Genomic DNA, 26119 nt, shown 5'->3' with positions numbered 1-26119 from the left:
AGGAGAGTCTCCCTTGTGTGGCCTCTGGAATTTACCTCAGGGAACAGAGATGAACCATGAGCCTTTGTGTCTCTAATAGACTCCAGGGCAGCTCCTCCTGAGCATTCCCAGATTTGGCACTTTCCTGCGTCTCCCAGTAACAGGGCCATCAGGCTAAATGTCACCCTGGCACTTGCTATTCATCACCCCAGTGTGAGCCTCAAGCAAAAACCCAGCAGGGCTCTGGGGAGCTGAGTAGGTAGGCAGATGCACCGGAGACCTCTGGCAGGAGGGGGTGGAGGGGCATGCAGGCTGAGACGGCGAATGTGCCTATAGTTATACAGAGAGGTAGAGAAAGCCCCCGTCAGAGTGGGAAAAGGGGACCTTTGGGACAGCATTGGCAGTGGGGGTATGAAATATAGAGCAAGCCCCTTCCTAGGATGGAAAGGAAGCCCCAGGGGTCAGAAATATGGAGACAGCCCCTCCTGCTGTGGGAGATGTGGGGGTGCTCTGGGATAGCTGTGAGCACTCACAATCCCCCATCTCTCCAGGCCTACTCCACTGGCCAGTGAACCAGCCTCTCTCACATCTCACCTCCTCGCTCTCCCAGCTGAGTGCGGGTCATTTTCCACGCAGGCTCAAACAAGCAGGGGCAGGAGACGATGACTTGCCACAGTGAAGCCGCGTCGGCTTCCCTTCAAGCCTCTCCTCTCCCCGGATCGCTTGGGCTGCTCTGGTGGCCGCTGGGTGTCCTTTTTTCTCCCAGTCTTCATTTAAATGGAGGTTTTAAGGCTTCTTCCCACCCAGACATGTGGCGGGGCCGAGTCTCAGCAAACAGCTTCAGCCATTTGAATGGTGCCTACAGGGAACCTGGAGAACCCCTCACAGTCAAGGGGCTCTTTTTGCACGTCCACCCTATCAGGGGCCTAGTGGGATAATCTTGGGCCCCTGGTAGGTGTGCAGAAGCTACCGCAAAGGACAGAGTCAGCGCTCAGCACACCCAGCAACACAGAGCATTAGGGATCATGGAGTAAGGTGTGAGACTGGCACCCAACTCCCACCAAATTGGAATCAGGCACCTAAATCCCTTAGGCCCCTTTGAAAATAGCAGCCTCTGCATTTAATCCTTTCTTACACCTGGGGCCGATGGGAGCACACACCCCCCGCTACACGCACACACCCATTAGGGACAGAACCCCTGGCTCTTGCCTCACCTGGCCTCAGGGTAAGAGAATTCAGGCATGGTGAGTCCTGTTAGGTCCCCTCTTGTCCACCTCAGAGAGACCAATGCACTTTAATCCCCTATAGTATTTCCAGGGCTCTGTCCAGCCAAGTTTTAGATTTCCCAACAGTTGGGGCTTCCACGCTGTGGCCAGGGAGCCTATTCCAGTTTCAGAGATTGCAATGGCCAGGACATTTCCCCGATATTCAGCTCCAATTTGCCTTTGCTTCATTTCCTCCCATTCTTCCTCGTCATACCCCTCAGCGTCATTTTCCCGCCTCACTCGACAATTATAGCCATAGACGGTTATCATAGCAAAGAGAGACTGACATGCTGCAAACAGTTAATATTCAGGAACTGTGTCAGCTGGGTGAATCTGCATTGCTAGCCCGATTTTGTAAATGGGGAAACTGAGGCACAGAGCAGCCAAGTGATTTGCAAGGTCACACAGAAAGTCACTGGCAGATCTAGGAAGAGAACATAGAAATCTTGACTCCCACTCCTTTGCTTCAGTCTCACAGTCTCTGAATCAGGTCACAGCCTCCCTCCCTGCTCACAGCTCGAAAAGTATCACGGTTAGGTGTCACACTGAGCAGAGAGAACTGTTTCCTTGCTGCTGGACAGTGCTTCTGTCTCAGGATCCCCAAGCACTTCACAAACAGGAGTCTCTTCACTTGCCAGTTGTCAGTGGTGGACCATTGCTGGGAATTATGGCTCACGGGAGGCAGCTAACTGCCAAAACTTTGCATGCATCTCTTCCGGACTGCATCACAGCTGAGGTGCATCTAGTCCAGTATTTTCTCTCTCCTTGTGGTCAGCACCAACTGCTTCAGAGGAAGGGGCAAGCAACCCAGCAGCAGGCGGCTGTGGGATCGTCTGCCCTCCTTGAAAGCCTCGTGAAGTGTTAGAGACTGGCTTAAACCCTGAGCTTTTAGATCCCTTCCAAAATGTGTTAGCTTAAACTCTTATATTAGCATGGCTGACTCTTTCTGGTCCCTGTATCCTGAGGGCATTCTGGGGCTGGCGAGCACCTCCCCACGGAATACCCACGGGGCAGGCTTCCACAGTGGCAAAGGCCTAGCAGGAGCGCCCTGGCCGCCCCCATGTAGGGTTCTCCTGCAAGTGTAGCAGCTGGAGTGCACTGCGCTCTGGCTAGTCCAGGCTGCCCAATGGCCCAATAGGGAATTGTGGGTCCCAGTCCTAAGTTGGAAGCCCCTGGGGCTGCTTAAGGGTACACCAGGGGCTACAACCACTTTTGCCCCCACCCCTAATAAGCTGAGCATCGTGGAAGGTGCAGCTCAGAAGCAGGGCCTGGGCTCGTCATCTGACTCATCCTCTTGCATTGCTGTGGGATCCCCGAGTGTATACCGAGGTGCCTTCAGCAGGATGGGAGCATACAAGTGCTGCCTCGGTCCCACAATACCTCTGCCCCGCCGCAGCCTGCAATCCCATCCTCCTGCCCGGGAAACCCACAAGAAAACCACACTGCACTGAAAGGAGCGAGATGTATTTTTTTGCCAGACTAAGAAAATCCTAGTTAAACACAGAAACACGCATGTGGTTTGGAAGTTGCCGTCCATTTCCTAGCCTGCTGCTGTAGCACAGAGGGGCCAGTACAATGCCCTGGAGGGCACAGGCTCAGTTCAGTCATTGCCACTCCCTGGGCAGTTGGGCTGCTGGCACCAGGAAGACATCAGCCATGGGTGGCTCTGACGGAGGTCACAGTCAGAGCCGGGGGGAAATGATCCATTGTACAGTCAGTGAAGGGAAGAACCAGCCCTGAAGAGCAGGGGGCTTCTGAAGACTGCGGGGAGCGAAGAATCCTTTGCCACTACCCGTCCCCTAACATGCACACACAAAGGCAAAGTCTCTCTGTTTCTACGCGGATAATAAATAACATTTTTGCAGCCACTGCCCACCTCTGCTTGTCCGCTCCCACCCAGCTAACCCCCTGTCAAAGGGCTTAGTCCTTGGTCGTCATACACACGGCAAGTTCACCCAACTTTTGTCACAAGAATATTATGAATTAGTTGCCCTTCTCAAAGCACTTTACAAACACTCACGCATTAAGCCTCACACAACATCATTGTGGGTTAGGTATCAGACCCTCATCAGAGATGGGGAGACCGAGACGGAGAGGTTAGGCGACTTGTCCATGTAAGCAGTGGAACCACAAATAGAACCCTGGAGTCCTGACTTCCAGTTTCCCCCCTGCTCTACCCACTGGAAAATACTCCTCTTCCACAGCTGGGAATAGTATAATTAATTATCACATAATGCAGTAATGCCTCAACCAGGGAGGGGCCTAGGGTGACCAGATGTCCCGATTTTATATGGACAGTCCCGATATTCAGGGCTTTGTCTTATATAGGCGCCTATTACCCCCCACCCCATCCTGATTTTTCACACTTGCTGTCTGGTCACCCTAGAGGGGCCCCATTGTGCTAAGTACTGGATAAACATATAGTAAATGACGGTCCTGAAGAGCACAGCACCCAGGAATCCCCGCTCCTACTCTGTCCATTAGTCTGCCCTCCGCCATGGCAGGGAATAGAACCCAGGCATCCTGACTCTGCTCTAACCACTAGAGAGACAACCCTGCTGTACTAAGAGGCGATTATAAAGAGCGTAAGTTCCGTCCTGTGAGCGCTTCTGCAGAGCTATCCTAGGGAGGACCCCACACTTCTCCTTCCCTCCCACACTGACTGCGCTGTGACTTGCCTGTCACTGGGCTGTATCTGATAATTACAGTTACTCTCTAATTATCACCTTCTGATTTCTCTTTGTTAAGGCTTGTTGGGAAGAGAGAACGAAAGGCTTTGGCAGCGCTATGGAGTTGCAGATACCAGAGAGTGGAGGCACCTGGATTCAGGATAAGGTGGACATACCATTTTTGCTGCAATGTTTAACCAATCCCCCATCAAAACATTATAAAAACGATCAAGCAGTGTCACGTTTTACAATGCAATGCCGGGGGTTTCTCCCATATCCCCCGCGCACACACTGTCTGGTACTGGAGCAACCAGACAAGTTAAAATATGCAAAGATGCTAATTTAAAAGTACAGGTGAGTGAGGAAAGAGTGAGAGTCTCAAAAAGCTATTGTTATTGAAATGAGACAGTGCACCGGGAGCGGTTGTAATGGGGAGAGGTGGTGGGGGTTGGAAAGACTGGGAAGTTGAGAGACTGTAGGGGAAATGGAGAAGAAAGAGAGTTTGACTGATGGAGGATGGGGGAAGCAGAGGAACTTCTTCCCCCTGAAACCAGGGCTCTGACTCTTTCCTCCACTCCCTGCATACAAAGGACTCAGACTGGAGTCCGCTGCCACAGAAAATGCACCTTTCGCCGACAACAGCGATAAGCAACAGGTGTGGTGAAGCTGAACATGGCCTAAGTGCAAGTGGAGAAAGGACCGAAGCGTGTTCTGCACTGGTTCAGAACCCGTGGTTCTGCCCCAAATGCAGGACCAAACCCTTAGCACACAGCATCCTACAGCAATGAGCCAAAGCACTACAGCCTGGTACAGCCTTTGGGCCCATTACTGCAGACTACTGCAGCCTGAAAGCTCCAATCCAATGGGCCATGGATTTGTATTGGCCTGGAAGATAACATGCCTGAGCCAGAGCGATGAAGAAGAGAGACACCTCCTCACAGCTGAACTGGTGCCTATTTACTCAACTTCCCAGAGAGGAGCAGAAGAGCATGGCAACAACACCACCTTTCTGCCTTAGCATCCCAACTTCCTAACATCCAGAAACTTGTTCTAAACACTCCCCTCGAGCTGGCAGTCAGGACTCCTGGGTTACCCGCCCTAAACTCTAGACCATCTTCCCCTCCCATAGCCAGGAACAGAACCCAGGTGTCCTAGCTGCCTGTTCCCTGCTAAGTCTCAGGGGATGGCTGTCTGTAGCACAAGCAAACAGATGTGAGCGAGGGGGCTGGGGAAAAGGCCAGGATCAAGGTGTCTTGTAAAGCAACTCTTCTCTACCTCCCCTACACTGGCTTCACAAGAGAAGTCTGTCTCCACAGTTAAAGGCTGACAGGATAGGTAGGGCTGTCACACCCATGAAGCTGATAGCATTACCCAGCCCTGCCTGTTTGAATGAACAATCATGCAGGCAGCAGTCCCTCTGGTTTGCTGCATTTTCTGTGTCACTTTAGTAGCCCAGGAGAGTGAAAGCATTTGCTTAGCCACAGGACTGGGAGAAGGAGCAGTAGGGCAAACTCCCCCACTTCCCCTCCTAAATGGGTTGAGAGGCAAGGTCAGTCTCAGGGGCCTGTTCAAGGCCATGGTTTCCCAGAGGAAGCTACTGACAACTATGACAAGGGAGTTTTCTTTTTCCTAGGAACTACACTGAGACCCACCAAACTCATTTGACATAAGGCACCCAACAGACATCAACCACTTCCATTCACTACCAACCTGGGCTGGCCCTGGGTTTGAACCCGTGGACTCAAGGTGAAAAGCACCATCCCCCCAAGCCATCCAGTCCCCTAGAAAGTCACTCTTCTGAGTATATCAGAGAAACAAAGGAAGACACAAACATACTTGCTAATACATGAATACAAACTCCTTCCTAGCCAGAGGGGTAGCAATTCCTCTTCTCCTCCCTCCCCTGTATGCACACTCCCCAGAAACTGGGCCATTTGCTACAGACCTCTCTCTGCCATATCCCGTCTCCCCGCCCCGACTCCCTCTCCTGATCCCTTTTCAATCCAGCACACTGGAGGTGAAGGGAGTGATCTTCTCCAGTGATATATCCATCTCGCACTCCACATGGACCACGGCTGGCAAGATGGCGTTGGCATGGTTGTTGTGGGAGGTCTTGGAGATCTGCGACACTTTGTCAAAAGTCAGCTCATTGTCTTCTGCCTGCAGGGTGGCATGGGGGAGAAGGTGCGGGTCGCTGAGAGTCACCACATCCTTCTGGTAGGTGGTGTCATGGTGGTAGGAGACCAGCTCGTTGCTGAAATTCACCGTCTCCACCACATTGCTGGGGCAGAGACGGCCGCAGGCCAGGATGGTGGCAAAGGCCCTCCTGAAGTCAGCATTGAAGGCGTAGATGATGGGGTTGAGGGAGGAGTTGGCCCAGCCGAACCAGACAAAGATGTTGAAGACTGTCTCGCTGACACAGGGCAGCTCCCCGGGATCGTGCAGGCCAAGGTCGCAGAAGGGCACCATGCAGTTGAGCACGAAGAAGGGCAGCCAGCAGAAGACGAAGACTCCCATGATGATGGAGAGGGTCTTGAGGACTTTGGTCTCCTTCTTGAAAGAGTTCTTCAGAGAGGCCTCGTGGGGGCAGTCATTGCTGTGGCAGTTCTGGGCATGCTCCACAGCTCTCTCCAGAGAGGAGATCCTGCGGATCTGCCGCTGAGCGATGCGGAAGATCCTGGTGTACGTGACGATCATGATGGCCACGGGGATGTAGAAGCTGATGAGGGATGAGGAGATGGCATAGGTCCTGTTGAGGCTGGAGTCACAGTTCTCCTCTGAGCCCTGTGTGGAGTTGGAGCCGGGCTCCTGCTGAGCAAGGAGCTCACTGGCTTTGTGCCACCTCAGCTGCACAGGGATGAAGGAGATCAAAATGGAGAGCAGCCAAGCCACGCCAATCATGATGAAAGCCACTCGCTGGGTCATCTTCCTCTCGTAGCGGAAGGGGCTGGAGATGGCCCAGTACCGGTCCACGCTGATAATGCACAGGTTGAGGATGGAGGCTGTGGAGCACATGATGTCAAAGGCCACCCAGACATCACAGAAGCCCCCGAAAGGCCAGAAGCCGGCCACCTCAGCGACTGCCTTCCACGGCATCACCAGCATGGCCACGAACAGGTCGGAGACAGCCAGCGAGATGACGAAGAAGTTGGTGACCTTGGAGCGCAGGTGCCGGAACTTGATCACAGCCACGCACACCAGGGTGTTGCCCAGCAAGGTAGAGAGGATGAGGAAGAAGAGCAGGGCAGCCATCGCCACCCGCAAGGACAGCTCCGAGTTGTCCTCCTCCACCCAACTTGTCCTGCTGAGGGTGTCATTGATCATCTCCAGCCCATCTCCCCCTCCTAGCAGGTAAAGCCCATCCATGAGTTCCCTTTGTCCTGCTGTCCCCAGAGATCTCACTGGTGCTACGTCCCCATCGGCACACAAACTGCCTCCTCTTTATTCCTCCTCTTGCATCTCAGAAGCACAAACTGCGACCCTTCCAGCTCTTGAACTCTGACAAGCGCGGCTAGATCCCCGGTCACAAGTGCTCCAACCTTTCGCTTCTTTCCAAGTCTCCTGCAGGCAGCCTGGCATTTTCCCCCACCACTTTTCTTCTTATGCAGCCTGCCGCTCACAAAGAGCCAGTCCTCACCTCCTGCTCTCGTGTGGGGTGGGTGGGCTCAACTGCAATCTTCCCTCCCCCTCCTCTCACAAGGGGCTCATCAGCTGTTACAAATCCATCGCTCGTAGAATCCCTGTCAATCCCTTTTGTACTGGCCAGGGTGGGACTTGCTGCTGGGTCGGGTGCAAGGGGGAGTTTGGGGATCACTCTCTGCTGTTGCTGCTAGATGCTCACTGCTTCTCAGCTCAGACACCCAGCTGCTCTGCTGCCGCTGTTCTTTCCTCCCTTGCTAATTTGCTCCAGATTTTACACAGGTGAGATCCCCTCCTTCTCCATGCACTGACCCCCTACTCTCCAATCTCTGCCCTTTTATTCCTGAGATATTGGGGGCATGGGGTTTGGGACTTTTCTGCAGAGATTGGGGAAGGGGTTGGATTTAGAGAAGGTAGGGAAACAGGCAACAGGGACGGGGAAAGGGATGAGATGATGAGCAATCAGACAAGGTTGAGAAGATCTGGGAGGCTTAGATGACATTTATTGATAGGTTGGGAGTTCGATAGGTGGGAATCCAAGTCATTTTGATCCTCCCAGTAGGAGGCAGCATGGTCTAGTGACTAGGGTACTGGGCCAGGAGACCTAGGTTCTGTTCCCACTGGTTTGCTGTGTGACCTTAGGCAAGTCATTTCCCCTCTCTGTGCATCAGTTTTCCCATCTGTAAATAGTGGATAATGACACTTGCCTTCCTTTGTAAAATGTTTCAGGATCTATAGATGAAAAGCGCTGTATAAAGAGTTCCTTGCTATTGCAGTATAATCTCTCCAAAGTCCTCTTCCTCCGATCGTGGAGCGAGGGCAGGCCTGTACACAACTGTCTTTATTTGAAGGGGGCCTAAAGTAAAGAATAATAGGTGTAGAATATTGATTTAATGAGGACTTTTGTACCAGGACTCAATTTGTCCAATTTTAATAAAGTGAGATAAACACGCTTCTATTCTCAACTAGGTGTTTTCTTTATTAGGGCAATCCTTGTATTAGGGCTTGGGGGCAGGGGGTGTGCTACAACTCCAACGGTCTAGGCCCATGGAGTGGTATACAGAAAGCAAAGAACTTTTTCATGTTAGTACAAAATCTAAATGCCAGCCCCTATTCCAGACTGATTAACAGGTCCTTGCATAGCCAATGCTCAGTACAAGGAAATCTGACCCTTGAGTCTATGGGTTATTCCTTCTGTGGAGGAGATGCAGTGACCAACTGTTACTATTCCTCCCTCTTCTTGTGGTGCTGGGGCAGTTACAGAGGAGAGTTCAGTGATCTCAGTTTATTATCCTATCTACAGTACCGCTGGGTAAACGCGGGGCTGAACTCTCTTGGGACTCCTTTATTAGGAATCAGGACTGACCCATTCACATACAGTTTAGTCTTCAAGTTCATGGGCCATTTCCACCACCCCTGCAACTCCACTGATTTCAACGAAGTTATACCAAGGGTCACTTTGGCCCGGTAGGCTGGAGCCTTCATCGCAGGAGAAGGTGAATGGCAGCAGATATGGTTTAGAACTTAGGAATTAGGAACCACTGAATTTTTCAGGGAAAACTAGGTACCATCCTAAAGAATCTTCATCCCTTTATATGCATTTTACCTGTGGGCCGCATGTTCTGTCTCTCCCTAGGATTCTTTCTGCACTGAATCACATAGTCTGTCCCCAAAGAAGGCTCAAAAGAACACTGACCTTTGCTCCTTAGGGATTTCTCCGGGGCTAAATGTCCTGGGGAAACAGCTCTCAAGATTAACCTACTTTGGAGAAACTCTTCACTGGCAAACTTGCCAAGAAACAAGCAGCAAAACCCTTCCAAGACACACATGCCCAAGAAATCAGCCCCACTCAGCACTAAACTCGCTAATTACCCAGCTGTTTGCTGTAATACAACACAGTGCAGTGACCTTAACCCTTCCCAGCATGGTGCACCATTTCTAAATGAAGCAGCAGTCAATCATCTTGAAACAACCCAAGCCTATTGTGTGTTTTGGTTTCATTAGCTTTACCCTGCCCCATGCATTGTATAATCTCAGATTTCAGTCTGAACAGACACTACCCCAGAACTACTTGTGGCTGCTGTCTTCAAGGCTGTTCATAGGTGACACCCACTCTCTCTGATCTAGCCAAGAAAGTGATTCTGTTTTCATCACGAAGAAAATATTTTTCTTCTTTAATCAATTCCATGGCACAGCATCCCCTCTGAATGAGCTCTTTAAAGAAATTAACTACATACAGTACAGGAATAGCTTGCAAGAGCTTCATTTGTCTCATTAAGTTCTATTGCCTTCCAGCAGGTTCCTGCCAACTATTTATACCAAGAAGGTGTGTTTGCTCTTTAAAACTTTTACTCGCGCCTTTGAAATGGTCAGACCTTTTACTTGCCAATCAATGGCGATAGGAAAATGGACGAAGGCATTTCAGCACAGAAGGGAGAGTGGGTAATATAAAGCAACAAGAGACTTCAACTCCTGGCCAAGGACATACAAACACAGGAAAGCACTTCTATGATTCAAGCTAATGCACTAAGTGCATGAGATTGGGGATATTAGGCATTGATGCAGCTTCTCGTGATGCTGAGCATTAGCCCGAAGCGTTACCATTCTATGCATAGGCACCTTTTGACACTGCAGGTCATTTTTACCATGTTGGATCTGAAAGGACATTCATCTCGATGCTCTCTACACAGAGCACGTGGATTTCAAAAGTTCTTCTCATTGTTGGACATAGGGTAGGCACATGCTTGCTCCTGCAAGTCAGTCACGTAGTGTTACATAGTCATAAGTCTCAACCCAAAGTTGCATGCTGTCCCTCACTTAGGTCAGAATCAGTGCCTCAAGATGCCTACAAGCAAGACCACCGCAAGCCAGGACATGGTCATGTCTCACAAGCTATATAGGCCAGTCCTTGGATGGGAAGCATTCCAGGAAAACTTAGGCACTGCAGGAGGTGGGGTTGATGATCCTTTCATGAAGAAGGGGGCATTCTTCATAAGAACATAAGAGTAGTCGTACTGGGTCAGACCAAAGGTCTGTCTAGCCCATTAGCCTGTCTTCCAACAGAGGCCAATGCTAGGTGCCCCAGAGGGAATGAAAAGAACAGGGAATCATCAAGTGATCCATCCCATCACCCATTCCCAGCTTCTGTCAAACAGAGGCTAGGGACACCATTCCTGGCCATCCTGGCTAATAACCACCGAGGGACCTATCCTCCACAAATTTATCTAGTTCTCTTTTGAACCCTGTTATAGTCCTTCCTTTTAAGTTAGTTCCTTACCAATGCTTCAGCATGGTGCTATGGAACAGCCTTTTGCCTAAGACATAAAACCAGGGTTCTGTACCTCAGACTGCAGAACTAATGTTCATTATAATTCCTCTGATCCTTTTTGAAAGAGAAAGTTGTTAACCCTGGTGTCATGACCAAATTGGAGCTTAGGTAATTACATTCTGCCCATCTGAAATTCTTCCTGCAATTTCTGTTGGATGCGGTATCCTTTGCTTGCTACACTAAACTGGTATGTAAGGTTGCATCATTAAACAGCTGCTGATCCATCTCAGAAGTAGCTGCATTTCAGTGAAGTGAGCACTGTGTATATATTTTGCAAAGCACTTTGGTAAGAAACCATTCTATTTTGGTGGCAAGTCATTCTTTCGCACTTCTGTATTTAATATCTTTCCCTTCCCAGCAACAGGGTGCTCTCTCTAAATTACCTCTCTACTATTTTCCCCCTTCTTTTTCACAGCCACATCTTTCAGCTTTCTTTCCATTCAGTCATCTTGATTACGTTCCCACTCAAGAGTCAAAGCATGAAAATTACAAGCCACTTCAAGTAACGCACCAGCTGCTCAGATTTAACTCTTAAATGCCTCTTCCAGCCCTTCAGAACAATAGTCTCTCTGGCATGTTTTACACGCACTTGCAAGGGGGATATATACAGCAACTTCTCCATGCCTTGCCTTTCACAGAAGGGAATTATCCTGTCTGGGAGTTAGCTACTCTGCTGCTTAAGTCCCTACAGAAAGGATCTAGAACTACGGGCTGTCAGCAAAGTCTCAGCTGTCATTATAGGGTCAGGCAGCGTACAAGTAACTTAGAATGCAACATGGGAACCAAACAACTGTCTTCCCCTGCGAAAGGTATGCAATAGAGGGCCAGTACCCACAGCAGAGACGCAATAACCCCTTGCCCTGCTAATGCAGAATACAGCATTCAGTTCCAGGCATCCTCAAAAAAATGGGAAGAGAAGTTGGGAATGTAGAGAACAAGGAAGACTCTAGTTACTTTCTAGGATGGACAATACAGGAATTAGTGGTTGCTATTCCAAATGTTAACCCTTAATTTAAAATCAATAAGGGAAAGTCGTAAATCGTCAAAGAGTAGGAGAGAATGATTGATGAAGATTAATCCAATAAAGTAGGTAATAACTGAACAGGGACTCAGACAGGGACTGTATAAGCATCCAAATGAGATCAATAACCAAGCACAGTCATTTACAGTGATCTAAGGGGACATAACGAGACATAACAAAAGGAAGCTGAAGAAAGGAACGTTTACATGGATCCTCTAAATGTTGAGCAGGGAGGTCTATTAGATTGTGGGATAGTGTCCTTGGTGAAAGTCCCAACATTTTATAAAATGGAAAAACGTGGGAAAGAACGTGGGAAAAGGAAAAACGTGGGAAAGAAGAGGCAGAAAGGATGGCATACCCTGAAGAGCAAAGAGACAGCTTTTAAATCAAACAGCTTTTAAAGCCAACGCTCATGAACACGCCAGGGCTCCTGAACCACAAGCCAGCAGGGCTGTCTCTCTCACTGAAAGCAACTGCCTGTTTTAATTTAGACGCAGTACAGACCACTAGCTGCTCTTTCCTACAGAGGTCATGTTGTGGGTACATCCAACAGCCGGGCACATGGATTATCCATCACTCTGTTTTTGAAGTCAAACCACTGTCAGCTGCCCATTTATGTTTAGTGAGCCATCTTTCCATCATAGGCGTTGAAAGCATCATGGGAGCAGCATTAATAATGTGATCCATCTCAGAGATAATGCGAGAGAGAAACTGGCAGCACAATGGACGTTTCTGGTTTTTTTCCCTCTTTATTACACAGCAGGTAGAAAAAACAGCAACCGTTTCCCCTTTCTCTTTACATAGGAAAGGAACACGGAGATTAAAATGATTTAGTATGATTGTGTTTGCGGCCCATGTGACTTGCTAACCCCTCGCACCATGCCCTCCACAGAGGGAGGGTCTCCACTCAGGAACAGTAATGGTATTTGTGCGGGGGAGTAGAAGAGAAGCTGGCTGTGTTCAGATGCAGCAGACTGTAGACACTTTGCTGGTAGTTCTCTCCCCGCTCTCCTGGAGTTGGGCGAGGTCCAGTGCCCCTTCCCCTGTTCATTACTCCATGACCCATTATTACTATTCATCCAAACTACCCTCCACCTGGCTTGAGCAATGGAGAGCCACTGGTACAGGCAGCAGGATAGGGCTAATACCCAATAAGCAGACATTGACTCAAATGTGGGGACAGAAGTAGGAGACCAGTTACAAATGTACACACACCTAGTCCACCCTATAGCCTTCTTTCCTGGGGTCAGACCACACTTGGTACTCACCACTCCATGTCTAGGGCATAGTGCTTCCATCCGAAGCCAGGACACACAAGAGCACAGTTGGAAGCACCTGCCTCGCCTAAAGCAGCTAATCCAGCCATGCTAGATGCAACTGGAAGCAAGACAGATCAGACTTACCCTCTTCCATGTACATGATAAGCATAGTAAAAGTGACCTGCAAAGAGGAATTGCACTTCTTCCTAATGAACAAAGGCAGCTCCTAAAGTTTATTTCCTTCTGCTTGTCTTTTTACATTAGAAATTCAGTTCTTCTCTAGGACAACTGGTGTCCTAGCGAAATTATGACATCTCAAGACTGCAAACTAAAAGAGAGGATTGTTAGACTGTTTAATGAGCTGTTTTACTGTTAATACCTCTGTCTAAGGAACACTTTGGAAAAGGATACAAAATCCCCATCCATTCAGTGATGGTCTAAAAAGCTCACACGAGCCATCCCTGTGACTCCCAAGAAGTTCTCCAGCAAAGGCAGGGAAGACTTAAGCTTGAACTATCTGTTATTTCTACAAGTAAAAAACAAGCAGAAACTTAACAAACACTGCTGGCCTTTATCATCACGCAGCCTAAAAAGCAACATCTTCATTTTAAAAATCCTTTGCAGGTCTCCTTTCAAGGCCTTAGTGTATTACAAAGAGAGGAGTAACTTTCATCTTGTGCTGGCAATTGCTGCCCCCTAGTGGAAACACGTCTCATATACTAAAACAGTTATTGGTCTCGACCACAATCGTGCAAGTACAAACAAGGACAGATAGATAGTACGATCAACATGTGTGTAAGCTTGCTGCAGATAGATGAGTGTCAAGAACAGTACCTATGTTACGTGCCAAACGTTTTACACAACCACACAAACAGCCAGAGGTCAAGCAGCTGTGATCCTACTGCGTTTCAGGTTCTCCTCAACGCTGGCCATAGCAAAACAGACGGGTATGAAGTAGGAGAGCTCAGGAATTGTAATCCTGCAGGGAAGACAGAGCTCATTGGCAAGGGTGAACATCGTAGGCGACTTGGGATAACAAGTCAAACTGAGACCCGTGTAGATACGGACACTAAAGAGACGACAGCAACACCAGCTAGGATCAGTTCCAGAAAGGGTGGATTGTCACGGCAGTAGATCCTGTCGTTTAGCAAAGTGATATCCAGTAAAGAGGGGGGCATTAGCCCACACTCCAAAAGTTACTTTTTAAAGTTATGGTCACTAGTTAAGCAAGCTTAAGACAACTTCTCAAAGTACAGCAGCAGGACGCTGTTAGAGACCCAGTCCCAGAGCTCTTTTGGGTTCAGAGTATGTAGAAGCAGTCTTTTGTGCCAAACCTACAAATGAAGAAGCAACAGAGAAGAAAAGTGAGCGTTTAGCAGCAGAATGGGTCAAAGAAAGACCAGCCATATCCTAAGTCCTGAAGACAGACACAGGCAAAAAGTAACTAAGCCCCCCATACTTTGTAAATCCATAGTGGTTTCTTGACACTTAAATAGCATACCACCTAGGGTTTGCCCTCAGATGTGAAGGATACTAACCCGCATGGTTCAGGACATAGGAAAGTTACTAACTGCTCAAAGACATGAAGAAAATTCTGTGGGCAGGTCATTCAATCATCAGAAGATTTCATGCCTTCCTCTGAAGCTTCTGATATTTACTACTTTTCAAGACTAGAGGCACGATTGATTTGATCCAGTCTGTTAAGGTTAATTTTAAAAAAAAAAAAAGGGGGAATTAAGTCACTCATTATTACTAGGTGAAGCTGAGACTGGTGGCCAATTTAAGCATCTGTATCACCGACATGAAAAGAGGAGGGGATGCAGGGCCTAGAAGAACACAAAGAGGGCCTGCAGCATATTCAAGAACCTGGCAGATAAACTGTTTTAGCTATAGGCCTATCCATATTTATAAAATGGACCAAAACACACTTTTACAACAACGACACACACAGATGGCTCCACCCAGTTCTTCAGAGTGCTTTGCTTTCAGAAGGAGTTAACTAGCTGGAAAACAGTTTCCACTAGCTATTAAAGTAGGAGAACTCTCTGTTTCACCGTAAATGGGAGTAGGCCTGCTCAGAGAAGGGTGTCCTCTCTCTGTGATAATATAATGCTGGATTCACAGCCAAGGAGACTATAGTCATTTAGCCACAGAATAGGGATGACATGGGCAGGGGTAGAATATGCTTACCCCCCCACCCTGCAGCACCCCTCTAATAGGACAACCCTTGAAACCCCACTGACAGAGGTTTCGAGGTAACTACGCTTTCCTGGCCCATATCGTGCTTAGCCTCTGTCCCAAGACTGCCAGGTGGTGCTAATTTACAGCAAAGCGGTGAATTTGTAGAGCAGGACATTTGACTGTTAGCATGTGGACAGAGCGCCACCACCTCTTGATATGTGGTTGGCTTTGATCCCAGTAGTAGGCCACCAGCTAAGACTGTTTGCTGATACATACGTCCACTGTCCTTCTCCAACTCTGCTTCAAGCTCAGTATCAGAGATGCTGGGAAGCAGAGGCTTCTGGGGAACAGGAGGCAGGTCCACGGGCTCTTTAGTGGAGTCCCGGAGGAGACTATCCAGTTCCTTCTCAAGTTCCTCGCTGTCAACCTCTGCTAGGGTAAAGAACAAACAAATCAATCTCTGGAGGACTTAAACAAACCCTCATAGCACAGGAAATGGGCTGGAAGACCATATAAGCAAAACATCCCTGTGGGCAAGGAAGATATTGTAGCAGGAGAGTGCTGCAAGGACAATCCTACATCAGTGGAAGAGCTGCTCACTCACGGCTGGACGCTAAGCCAAATGTCAGAGCCCTTTCAAAGGGGACGTTACACTTGAGAACCTGAGCCTGAAAAGCTCCTGCCAACTCGTCTTTTACCTGGTGGTTTGCACAGATTCCTGCTCATGTAAGAAAACTTAACACTGACTTTACAAGTCAAGTTCAGAACAAGAACTAATATCCCAGTTTCAGCCTCCACCAAAGTCACTTCAAGCCAGAAAGAGAACCACTGCAACTCTCCTATTCTCCAAAACCATGAGCAGCGCTGCATGCGTCTTCCTCAGACAGGGACCTCATGCCACAGGGCAGAAGGAGTTGAAAGTTCAACACCTAGGACTGGGGTGGGAAGCCTCTGTCTGCTAAAGGTAGTAGGGGCCGATACATCCTAACCTCAGTCAGAGGGTATCACTGCTGAAGCCTGTGTGTGGTGGAGGGTCTGGGGGTGGGGAAGTGTTTTGGAAGAGACAGATAGCAACACAGGGAGGTGCTGTAAAGATAAACCAGGAAGAAAGGAAGACATTTCTAAAGCTAAGAGTGTCCATCCAAAAAAGAGACTAACCTACTCAGTAGTTTACAGCCTCAACCTTGGAGGACTGCCAGTAGTTCTAGGAGCCTGTATGTTTGGAGGAGTCCAACTGCAAGCTGGCTCCCATCCCCAGTTCTCCATCTACCTAACACTAAGTCCTGCCATGAGTGCAGGAGACTGGACTAGATGACCTCTCAAGGTCCCTTCCAGTCCTATGACTCTACCTGTTGAGTCACTTGCAATCAGTGATCAGACACAAGGAGACTACCTGTAAATGCTTTCTCCCTCTACAAGGCACCAGTAGAGCAGAGGACTCTGAAGGGCTGAGAACATCTGCCTATTCTCAGAGAACAGCCACTGGCAAGTACCTGAATGGTGTGGGGGAGCGGGGTGGGAAGGAGAGGAGGAGAGAAGAGGAGGGAAAGCCCACAAAATGGATGAACTCACCCAAGCCATTGATTGACATTCCTGCCAGAGCCTGAACGACTTCGTCCTGGGTGTCACAAAGCTGGAAGAGAATTAACAGTACATGGCTGTGCAACAAAGCCCTTCAAGTAGTTTTGACCGCAGTTCGACGCTACACAGATGAGCGTTCTAAGAGAACATCAGAGAGCATCTACCAGCACTTAAAGTGCTAATATCACAGGTATTTTAAGGACAAAGAAGTAACATGGAAGTAAGTTGTATGGATCCTACAGCCCAAGAGACATGCAGAGCATAAGGGCAAAACAGTATCAGAAGCCTCATGTCTACCGCCTGGGAAACGTGCCTAGTACATTCACCCACTGTTTCCCTATCGGTTCTTATATGCCACCATCATCTCACCATACCTCCTGAATCTGATCCACCAGGTTCTCTGCCTTCTCCACCGTGACATCTTTCATGGACAGTTTCAGAGCTCCTACTCCAGCCTGATAGGCATTGAACACCTTAATAAGGAGAAAAGAAAGGAATGTTACTTCTATTAGGAATGTGTTCCTTAGACTACACTAGCAAAGCAAACTTGAGCAGCAACATGAACGTATGAAGCAAGAGGTGGAAGAAGCACACTACCATCTGATCTGTCTGAGAAGCATATATACGATCCAAGATGCCCTGAACTGCATCCAGCTTGGAAAGGAGCTCTTCGATCCGCCGCTCTGTCCTTCGCTTGGACTTCAAACATCTCAGTGCCTGGGAACATACACACAACCTTGGATCAGAAGTCAGGCAGCATCCCAAAAAAGTCCCTTCTTAAAACAACTATTCCAGTGCAGCAAAGCACACGCCTTGAGCTGACGTTAGGACTGAGATGCCCTCAAACTCTCCTCAGCATCCTCCTCCAGACCACAATGTTTGCATGATGTGACACCATGTGAATCAAGCCCCTCTGCCATAGCAGTAGGTTTTGCAGGTCTCAGAATGGTCTTGGCATGCAACATTGAAACTCAGAAGTTGCCCATCTCGTATCACAGTTCCAAGACCACAGCTTCCCAAGCAGAACAGGCAGGGTCAGGGTATACTTACCAACTGCTTTTTGCCAGCTCTACAAGCGCTCCGGGCATCTTCTTTACACCTGCAAGGACAGAGGGCAAGGAGACGCTCAAGCCTATAAGCAGGAGGGGGTCATGAAACAGCTGTGATATTCTCCACCCCATCCTCCCCTCTACCACTGTTCAGCCACTTGCAACTGACTCGCTTAGATCCAGTGCACCCCATAAACCACTCCACCACTTTCCAGGATGCCTAGTAGGAAATGATACAAAGTATTCTGGGGTGCATCCAAGGACAACACATGGCAAGTGGCTGACTGTGGAGACACAGGGTAAAATGAGTGGAGAACCCTGGGTTACCATACTTCGTTCCCCATGCACCCAACAGGCAAATAAGAGGCATTTCTTACCTTTTTTTTTTTTTCTTGTAACTGTGTGAAAAAAGTCCCTCAGCAACACATTATACGTGCACTAAGGGCCAGGTCACAAGCAAAGTTTTTTCCCCAGAGCTGAAGGACGGACGGACGGACACGCACACCCATTACCTCTCTGCTTCCTGGGAAAGGGACTCCACCTTCTGTGATAGCAGCTGCTCACTCTGCATTAGCTGATAGACCCCGATGTCCACATCATTCACTGGGGATACTTTGGCATGCAGACCTCGGGCAAACTTAACTATCTAAAGGAGGAGCAGCAAATTACTGAATTGCCAGACTGTAGGATTTGTGTTCTCACAAGCCAGAATCTCTAGAGCAACATCTACACCAAGAAAGCAAGACTTCTTCCTTAAAAAAATAAAAGGCTGTGTAAACTCTGCCATCACAGTTCCCTGTTCAGCTTTGGGCCCATAATACTAAAAAGATCACTGGTAAACTAGAGTCTAAAGAAAGGGCAATGTCATCTTATGCTATAATCCAGTAAAATATCACATTTGAGCCACGTTAGTGTGCAGCCACGATGTCTCAAAGGAATGCCCAGAAACTGCAGTTTCCATGGGGGCATTCTTCTTTTGGACTCAACACCAATTACATAGTGTTTGTGCCGCACTTTGAATATGTGATGTGACCAAGTATTACTACTATCTAAACTGTGCCCCTCCATAATATTAGCAGGCACTACACAGTTGAAGGTGTCATCATTCAGATTAGATGTAAAACCGACATAAAAACCACTTACAGTCATCAGAAAGCCTATGGTATAGCCCACCCCACAAGAGCTGCAGTATTAACCCCAGTGTTGTGGCCAAATTACAGCTGGAACGATTACATTCAACCACTCCAAAATGCACCTTCAACTGGTTACAGTGTTCTCCTTTTTTTCCTGTCCTAGACCACTGGGTAGTGTTTCTGGAAGAACACCAAGTAACCCGGGTCTATAGCTTGCCTATCAGCTTGTAAAGTGTAGAATTCTTTGGAGTGAACAGCCCTATATATTTAGAAGATTGTTTGGGGAGTGGAATTTAGACCCTTCACTTAGTGAACACTCCAGACCCTCAGCCCCGCACCACCAGCTTATGATAAAGGGGAAAAACCATTTCTTCCTGTACACATACAAGGTGAATGGCTAATGGAAGACACTGGCATTTACCCATAAAATTAGTGCCCTGTCAGCCAAACAGAATGCAAGACAGGAATGGGACCACACTTTCTTTAAGTAAAAATAGCCCTACTGGGTCAGAGCAAGGGTCCATCTAGCCCAGTATCCTGTCTTCCGACAGCGGCCAGTGCCAGGTGCCGCAGAGGGAATGAACAGAACAGGTAAACATCAAGTGATCTATCCTCTGTCACTCATTCCCAGCTTCTGGCAAACAGAGGCAAGAGACGCCATTGATGGACTTATCATCCATGAATTTATCTAGTTCTTTTTTGAACCCTATTATGGTCTTGGCCTTCACAACATCCTCTGGCAAGGAGTTCCATAGGTTGACTGTGCGTTGTGTGAAGAAATACTTCCTTTTATTTGTTTTAAACCTGCTGCCTATTAATTTCATTTGGTGACCCCTAGTTCTTGTGTTATGAGAAGGAGCAAACTCAACACTTCCTTATCTAAAATCATGACTGGTATCGAGAAAGCGTAGACTTCAGTCATATCTCCCCTTAGCCGTCTCTTTTCCAAGCTCAAAAGTGCCAGTCTTATTAATCTCTCCTCACATGGAAGCCATTCCATACCCCTAATAATTTTTGTTGCCCTTTTCTGAACCTTTTCCAATTCCAATCCATCCTTTTTGGATTGGGGCGACCACATCTGCACACAGTATTCAAGATGTGGGCGAACCATGGATTTATATAGAGACAACATGATATTTTCTGTCCTATTATCTATCCCTTCCTTAATTATTCCCAGCATTCTGTTTGCTTTTTTGACTGACGCTGCACATTGAGTGGATGTTTTCAGAGAACTAGCCACAATGACTCCAAGATCTCTTTCTTGAGTGGTAACAGCTAATTTAGACCCCATCATTTTATACATATAGTTGGGGTTATGCTTCCCAACGTGCATTCCTTTGCATTTATCAACATTAAATTTCATCTGCCATTCTGCACCTTCTCTCTATTCTGCTCCATGACCGTGACTCTCTTTTCCTTCTGCAGCTGGAGCAGCAGTAGATAGAATGTCCTCTCATCCGGACATATGCTGGCACAGAGTGAACGCAACTCTGAGAGGACAACAACAGGGTGGGAAGAGAGTGCAGAATTCTGATAGAGGCGATACACTTCCTCTGCCTTTTCCTGAAGGAAAGGAACAAAACTGTTAGCGTGCATTGGGATCCCTTTCTTATTACTGCAATGGGTGCCAATCTGACATCTCTGTGCCAATGTAGATTTCATACATAGGTGAAGAGTCACAACAGCATTGTATCATGGCCCACACAAGCCATGTATATCAATTCAAGAATATTTTACCAGCAAATCTACACATAATGTATAGCTCACATGTCTTAACTCATAACATAGCGAGAATAGCACGGTGTAGAGATATGAGCACGGGAATGGGAGCCAGAAGCTGTGGAGTAGTAATCCCAAGTGAGGCAAGTCACTTCACCTCTCCCGCATCTGTAAAGAGGGGATAACACACCTAACCTCACAGGAATACTAAGGGTTTATGTTTCATTTTTAAAAAGCACCATGTCCTTATCAGCTTTCACATCCATTCCAAACTAATGTGTTTACACTCCTATGTCTCCTCCTCTGCCAATCAAATTCTCTCTGTATTCTCTTCCCAGAGGCTAATAAGTTACCTGGTATCATAGCTCTGGTCTAGAACTTTGGGGAAAGGTGACTTTTGTGTTTTAGGAGGTCTGGGGGTATATTTTATTTATTGCATATGTTACACGGTAATGTTTCTAGAAGTCCCAGGGCTAAAAGTGGACTATGAAAGTTAAATTAAAAGAACTGTTTATAAAATTTAAAAAAAGGGAAAGTTTGTAATTCTTTAAGAACAGCATTGCTAATGGAGTATAGGAGAATCACTTGTTCCCTCAGTTCCTGAGGAAGCGGAACTGCAAGCTTCCTGTTTCCTCTGCCAAAGCATATACCAAAATAAGCAACAGACACTGCATGGTGAGTAAGCCATTCCATAGCCCTTTCTATGCTTCTCAAAGGTTTTCCTTTTCGACTTCGTCCCAATTCAAACATTTTTTTTAAACTTCAACTTGATCAGTTAAGCCATTTTTTCCACATGTAACACAAAATACGTGTCCCTTTTCAAAATGAAAGACACACTTAAACTTGAAATCTTTAAAGAGTTGAATGCAATGTCATGAATTCCATCTGCCCCTGAATCCCACAGTGAACGTTTGAGGCTTTACGGTCACTTTTTTTTTTTAAACTGTTTATTTACAGATGCTGTTTAAAAGCCCCATTCTAATATGGGACACTGACTATCCAGGACACAACAGTGCAACTGTACACTGAATGCTGTCAAGTGCACAATGCAAAGTTCAAAAGAGAAAAGAATTCTCTATAATCCCAATGAGTTATAATCTTTTAAGCTGCTGCTTGTAACGAAAGTTCAGAAAGATGTGTGATTTTTTTTTAGTTGATTTTTCATTTCAAACGCTTATTTTTTTAGTTCAGCTAACTCAAGGACATAGGGCCAGCTAAAGGAATCAGATGCAGTGCCACTTAGGCCAAATGGGGCAACACTGATTTACACCAGTTGAGAATCTGCCTCTATTTTTAAACATCAAAAGTTGCCATAAACAAGGGCCATTCACAGGTTTGGCGACGCACGTATAGTCATGACCGAAAAATGTATAAACGCTGCTTCAGTTCAATTTTAAAGTTGCATGTGTAAATTCAATGAAGACAAGAGATACTGGATGGACAGTCCCTGACACTTATGTATCTATAGAACAGATGGTGCTCAGACAGTAATCTGCAGGCTTCCACACATACTATACTGAAAAAAATATATATACCTCAAACTTAACTTGGAGGAGGCCCTTTTTAAATGTAAGAGAAGAGTGGCCTCACAGCAGAGACTAACAACTCTGCTCGTGTGTTATGATGCACTGTCATTCACGAGAAAATGAACTGAAAACCCATCAATTCATTTTACAGAAGTCATTTAACGGCCATTACACTGATATCTGAACATATATGTAGAGGAGAAGGGCTCTATGTCCCAACTATGAGCCATTCAACCCCCCTCCCTTCTCTTGGGTTTTTGAATGTACGTGAGTAGAGATGAAGGTCTCTTATTCAACTCTGACCCTTTCCTGTTAATGTGGGGAAATCTTTATAATGTGATTCAAGGACAACCCATCTCAACACCCTCCCCACACATACACATATTCTATCCTCATAACAGGGGTAACCAGGGAAAGTTCCAGACAGTGAAACGCTCACCTGAAGTAAGTCCACAAAAATCAGCACTTCCTCCTCCTCAGGCACTTTACTGTCACCCAGCACACTCGACAGGGTCCATTTCAGGGGCTTCAGAATGAAGATTCCCACACCCCACGAGATCCAGCTGCTGTCTACACTGGCTATGAACTCTGACTCCCTCTGCAGTTTGCCACGTCTGAAGAGAGTAAGACATACAAGAATTAGAAATGGACGTGGCAACCCAGTCCCCACTGTGCAGATGGAATCATCAGTGCATGCAGGATCTCTGTGGAGAATCATCTTTAGCAGTAACATTTCCCCAGCACAGAACATGTAAATTGGTTCACAATTCCAGCAGATTTCATAAGATTGTCTAACTGAGGGATTATTTGGACATCAATTTGAAATCTCAATTTAAAATAAAATTGTATGTACAGTACAATATAAAAATGCTCAAAAACGACTACTGTATTTCCAGTTCATTTACTTAGTGCTTTTGACAGAATTTATACACAATGGTTTACTATAAAATCTTCCCTGTAGTCAGTTTCCTTTCTTATTTGTGCAGGGATTTTCCACACTGCAAATTTATAAAAAGTAGTTCAAGGGACTTCCTCTGCCTACACATCCTTTTGCAACTTTGCTGATTTTACAAATATTTTCCTATGTTGTTCTCTCACTTTACCATGTGCAAATAAAAGACACACACACAAAGGAAACTGGCTGCAGTGAAGCTCTTATAGTGATTGTGCATTTGACAATATGCATAAAGTACATAAACTGGAAACACAAATCATTTTCTTCACTGATTTACTCCAGACATGACCATTTTGTGTGTGATTTATAACACCAGTAGGTAAAAGATTTTCCGACTGGCATAAAATGTGCAGAGTGTTCCTTAAGTATTTTCAAAGGGGAACAATCTCAGTACTGTTGCCCCCTACGCTGGATAGAGCCTTTGAAAAAGCAAAAGGTTACCTCCAGTGCCCAAGCAGCTCCTACAGCACCAAACCTAATTCTCCTCTCCAGAGGCCTGTGACACACTGGCATCCCAGCACCCACTACAATGTGGCCCCATGCACTTTCACAGAAAGCAGCCTTCCCAGTGTCCCTAAGCATATTGCTCCCTATGCCCACTAACTCCTTCTGCCTCAAGCACCCTTTATGAACCTTTCCTGCTACCCATTTGTTTCCAGCACCCAAGCTTCCCAGTGAACCCTAGCATACTGCTCCCTATCATCCTTTCAGCCCAGTGCCCCCTCTGATCCATGCCCATCAGTCCCCCTTGTGCACAGTACTCCACAACTCCTACCACCTTTCCCACCGTAATGCCCCAACGTTCTGTGCCCAGTACACCCTAATGATCACCGGCATATTACCCCCTCGGCGTCCCACATCCCTCCCAGCATTTCCTTGCACCCAAGGACACCCAGCATACCATGCACCCTACTGCTCCATGTCCCTTGCCTCCCTGAACCCCAAACCCACCAGGATATTGCTCTCGCTACTACCACATGCCCTCTGCACGCCTATGACTTGCATCTCCAGTAACGCCCCAGAAAACTGTCCTCTCTAAATGCCCCACACGCTGCACCTCCAGGAACCCGCAGCATATTGCTCCAGTACCCCACCCCTGTGCCCTGCACCTAGTGACCCCCAGTCACCTCCAATGACCCCCAGCATATTGCTCCAGTACCCCACCCCTGCGCCCTGCACCTAGTGACCTCCAGTCACCTCCAATGACCCCCAGCATATTGCTCCAGTACCCCACCCCTGCGCCCTGCACCTAGTGACCTCCAGTCACCTCCAATGACCCCCAGCATATTGCTCCAGTACCCCACCCCTGCGCCCTGCACCTAGTGATCTCCAGTCACCTCCAGAGACCCCCCAGCACATTGCTCCCAGTACCGCACCCTTGTACCTGCACCTAGTGACCCCCAGTCACCTCCAGAGACCCCCACCATATTGCTCCCAGTACCCCACCCCTGTGCCCTGCACCTAGTGACCCCCAGTCACCTCCAATGACCCCCAGCATATTGCTCCCAAAATCCCACCCCTGCACGCTGCGCCTAGTAACCCCCAGTCACCTCCGATGACCCCCAGCATATTGCTCCCAGTACCCCACCCCTGTACCTGCACCTAGTGACCCCCAGTGACCCCCAGCATATTGCTCCCAGTTCCCCACCCCTGCACCTAGTGACCCCAGTCACCTCCAGAGACCCCCCAGCATATTGCTCCCAGTACCGCACCCCTGCGCCTAGTGACCCCCCCAGTCACCGCCAGAATATTGCTCCCACCCCTGCGCCCTGCGCCTAGTGACCCCCAGCATACTGCCCCGCCTTAATGCCCCAGGCGCCCCACATCACCTGCGCCCCGCCCCCGGCTCTCCCCCCAGCCCCGCCCCGGTACCTGAGCAGCTCGCGCAGCACGGTGCCCAGCCCCAGCGGGACGCTGCCGCGGCGCTCGAAGGCCTGCTGTAGCTCCCGCAGGCAGGTCCGCACCGCCCCGCGGCGGCGGCCCCGGCCCAGCACCAGCTCGGCCCAGAAGCCCATCTTGCTGTCCCACTCGGTGCTGTTCACCTCCCGGCTCTGCTTGAAGGCCGAGAACAGGAAGGCCATACGCTCCTCGTCCGACTCCCACTCCGGGGGCAGGGCCCCCTCCGGGGCCGGCCCGGGAAGCGCCTCCGCCGGCGAGCACATCTACGCGAGCCCCCGGCTCCCAACGCGGCCTAGCCTCCCCCTTCGCCCAGCCGCGGCCCGTAGCCCCTCACTACCGGGCAGCAGCACGGCGCATGCGCCGCCGCCCCAGCCCCGTTTGTGAGGCCTTCCCGCGCATGCGCCATGCGGCTGACTGGCGGGCCGGGCAAAGCTCTCTTCCCGAAATGCATTGCGGGAGCTGGGGTGGGGGGGCAGAGGGAGCCTTTTCCCGTCCCTGTGTGGCTGCTGGGGGTGCCAGTGCCACCCCCAACATGGGACCCCCCCAAATATCCATGCCAGCATCATGCTGCAAGGAGAAAGCTGTGTGTGGTAACCCCATGACATCATGGCGCTTCAGAATGACGTCATCGTGTCCGAGCACGGAGACATGACATCACGCCAGCACATCACCGCCATACCTCAGGCGGGGTCGGGGGGGGGGGTCTCCACACGTGTCACAGGGCAGGGCATGGGAATGGCGTCCACGGTGTGCCGGGCCTCGTCAAGTCACTGTGACATCACGACGTTCCCAAACAACACCCTGTCACCTCAGAACGTGGAGCGGGGATGCCACATGATGCACTTCAGCGCGGCCCGGCAAAACAACACGTCCCATCAGTCTGAGGCGTACTGAAAGGTAACAGCATACTGACGTT

General features: G+C 48.5%; 2 protein-coding genes across 3 annotated transcripts; both read right to left on the bottom strand.

Annotated features, from left to right (window-relative positions):
• Positions 1-5911: 5911 nt before the first annotated feature.
• LOC144257717 (D(1) dopamine receptor-like) lies at positions 5912-7279 on the bottom strand. The gene has a single exon (XM_077805802.1). The coding sequence runs from the start codon at positions 7277-7279 to the stop codon at positions 5912-5914; it is 1368 nt and encodes a 455-aa protein (XP_077661928.1).
• Positions 7280-12630: 5351 nt separating this feature from the next.
• Positions 12631-25618, bottom strand: CHMP7 (charged multivesicular body protein 7). Of its 2 annotated transcripts, none has more exons than XM_077805524.1 (10): positions 25177-25618; positions 22789-22963; positions 20482-20667; positions 18484-18617; positions 17973-18021; positions 17520-17639; positions 17297-17395; positions 16914-16974; positions 15618-15773; positions 12631-14494 (listed from the first exon to the last, which is right to left on the bottom strand). In XM_077805524.1, the coding sequence occupies exons 1-10, from the start codon at positions 25464-25466 to the stop codon at positions 14430-14432; spliced, it is 1335 nt and encodes a 444-aa protein (XP_077661650.1). In that variant the 5' UTR covers positions 25467-25618; the 3' UTR covers positions 12631-14429. The 2 variants fall into 2 exon arrangements, with proteins under 2 accessions (XP_077661650.1, XP_077661651.1); XM_077805525.1 differs by having other exon boundaries at positions 15618-15770; positions 25177-25616.
• Positions 25619-26119: the final 501 nt, after the last annotated feature.

This window comes from Eretmochelys imbricata, chromosome 26, assembly GCF_965152235.1.
Source record: "Eretmochelys imbricata isolate rEreImb1 chromosome 26, rEreImb1.hap1, whole genome shotgun sequence".
Classification (NCBI taxonomy): domain Eukaryota; kingdom Metazoa; phylum Chordata; order Testudines; family Cheloniidae; genus Eretmochelys; species Eretmochelys imbricata.
The sequence above is the reverse complement of the archived record's forward strand: the minus strand, read 5'-3'. Positions and strand labels throughout refer to the sequence as shown.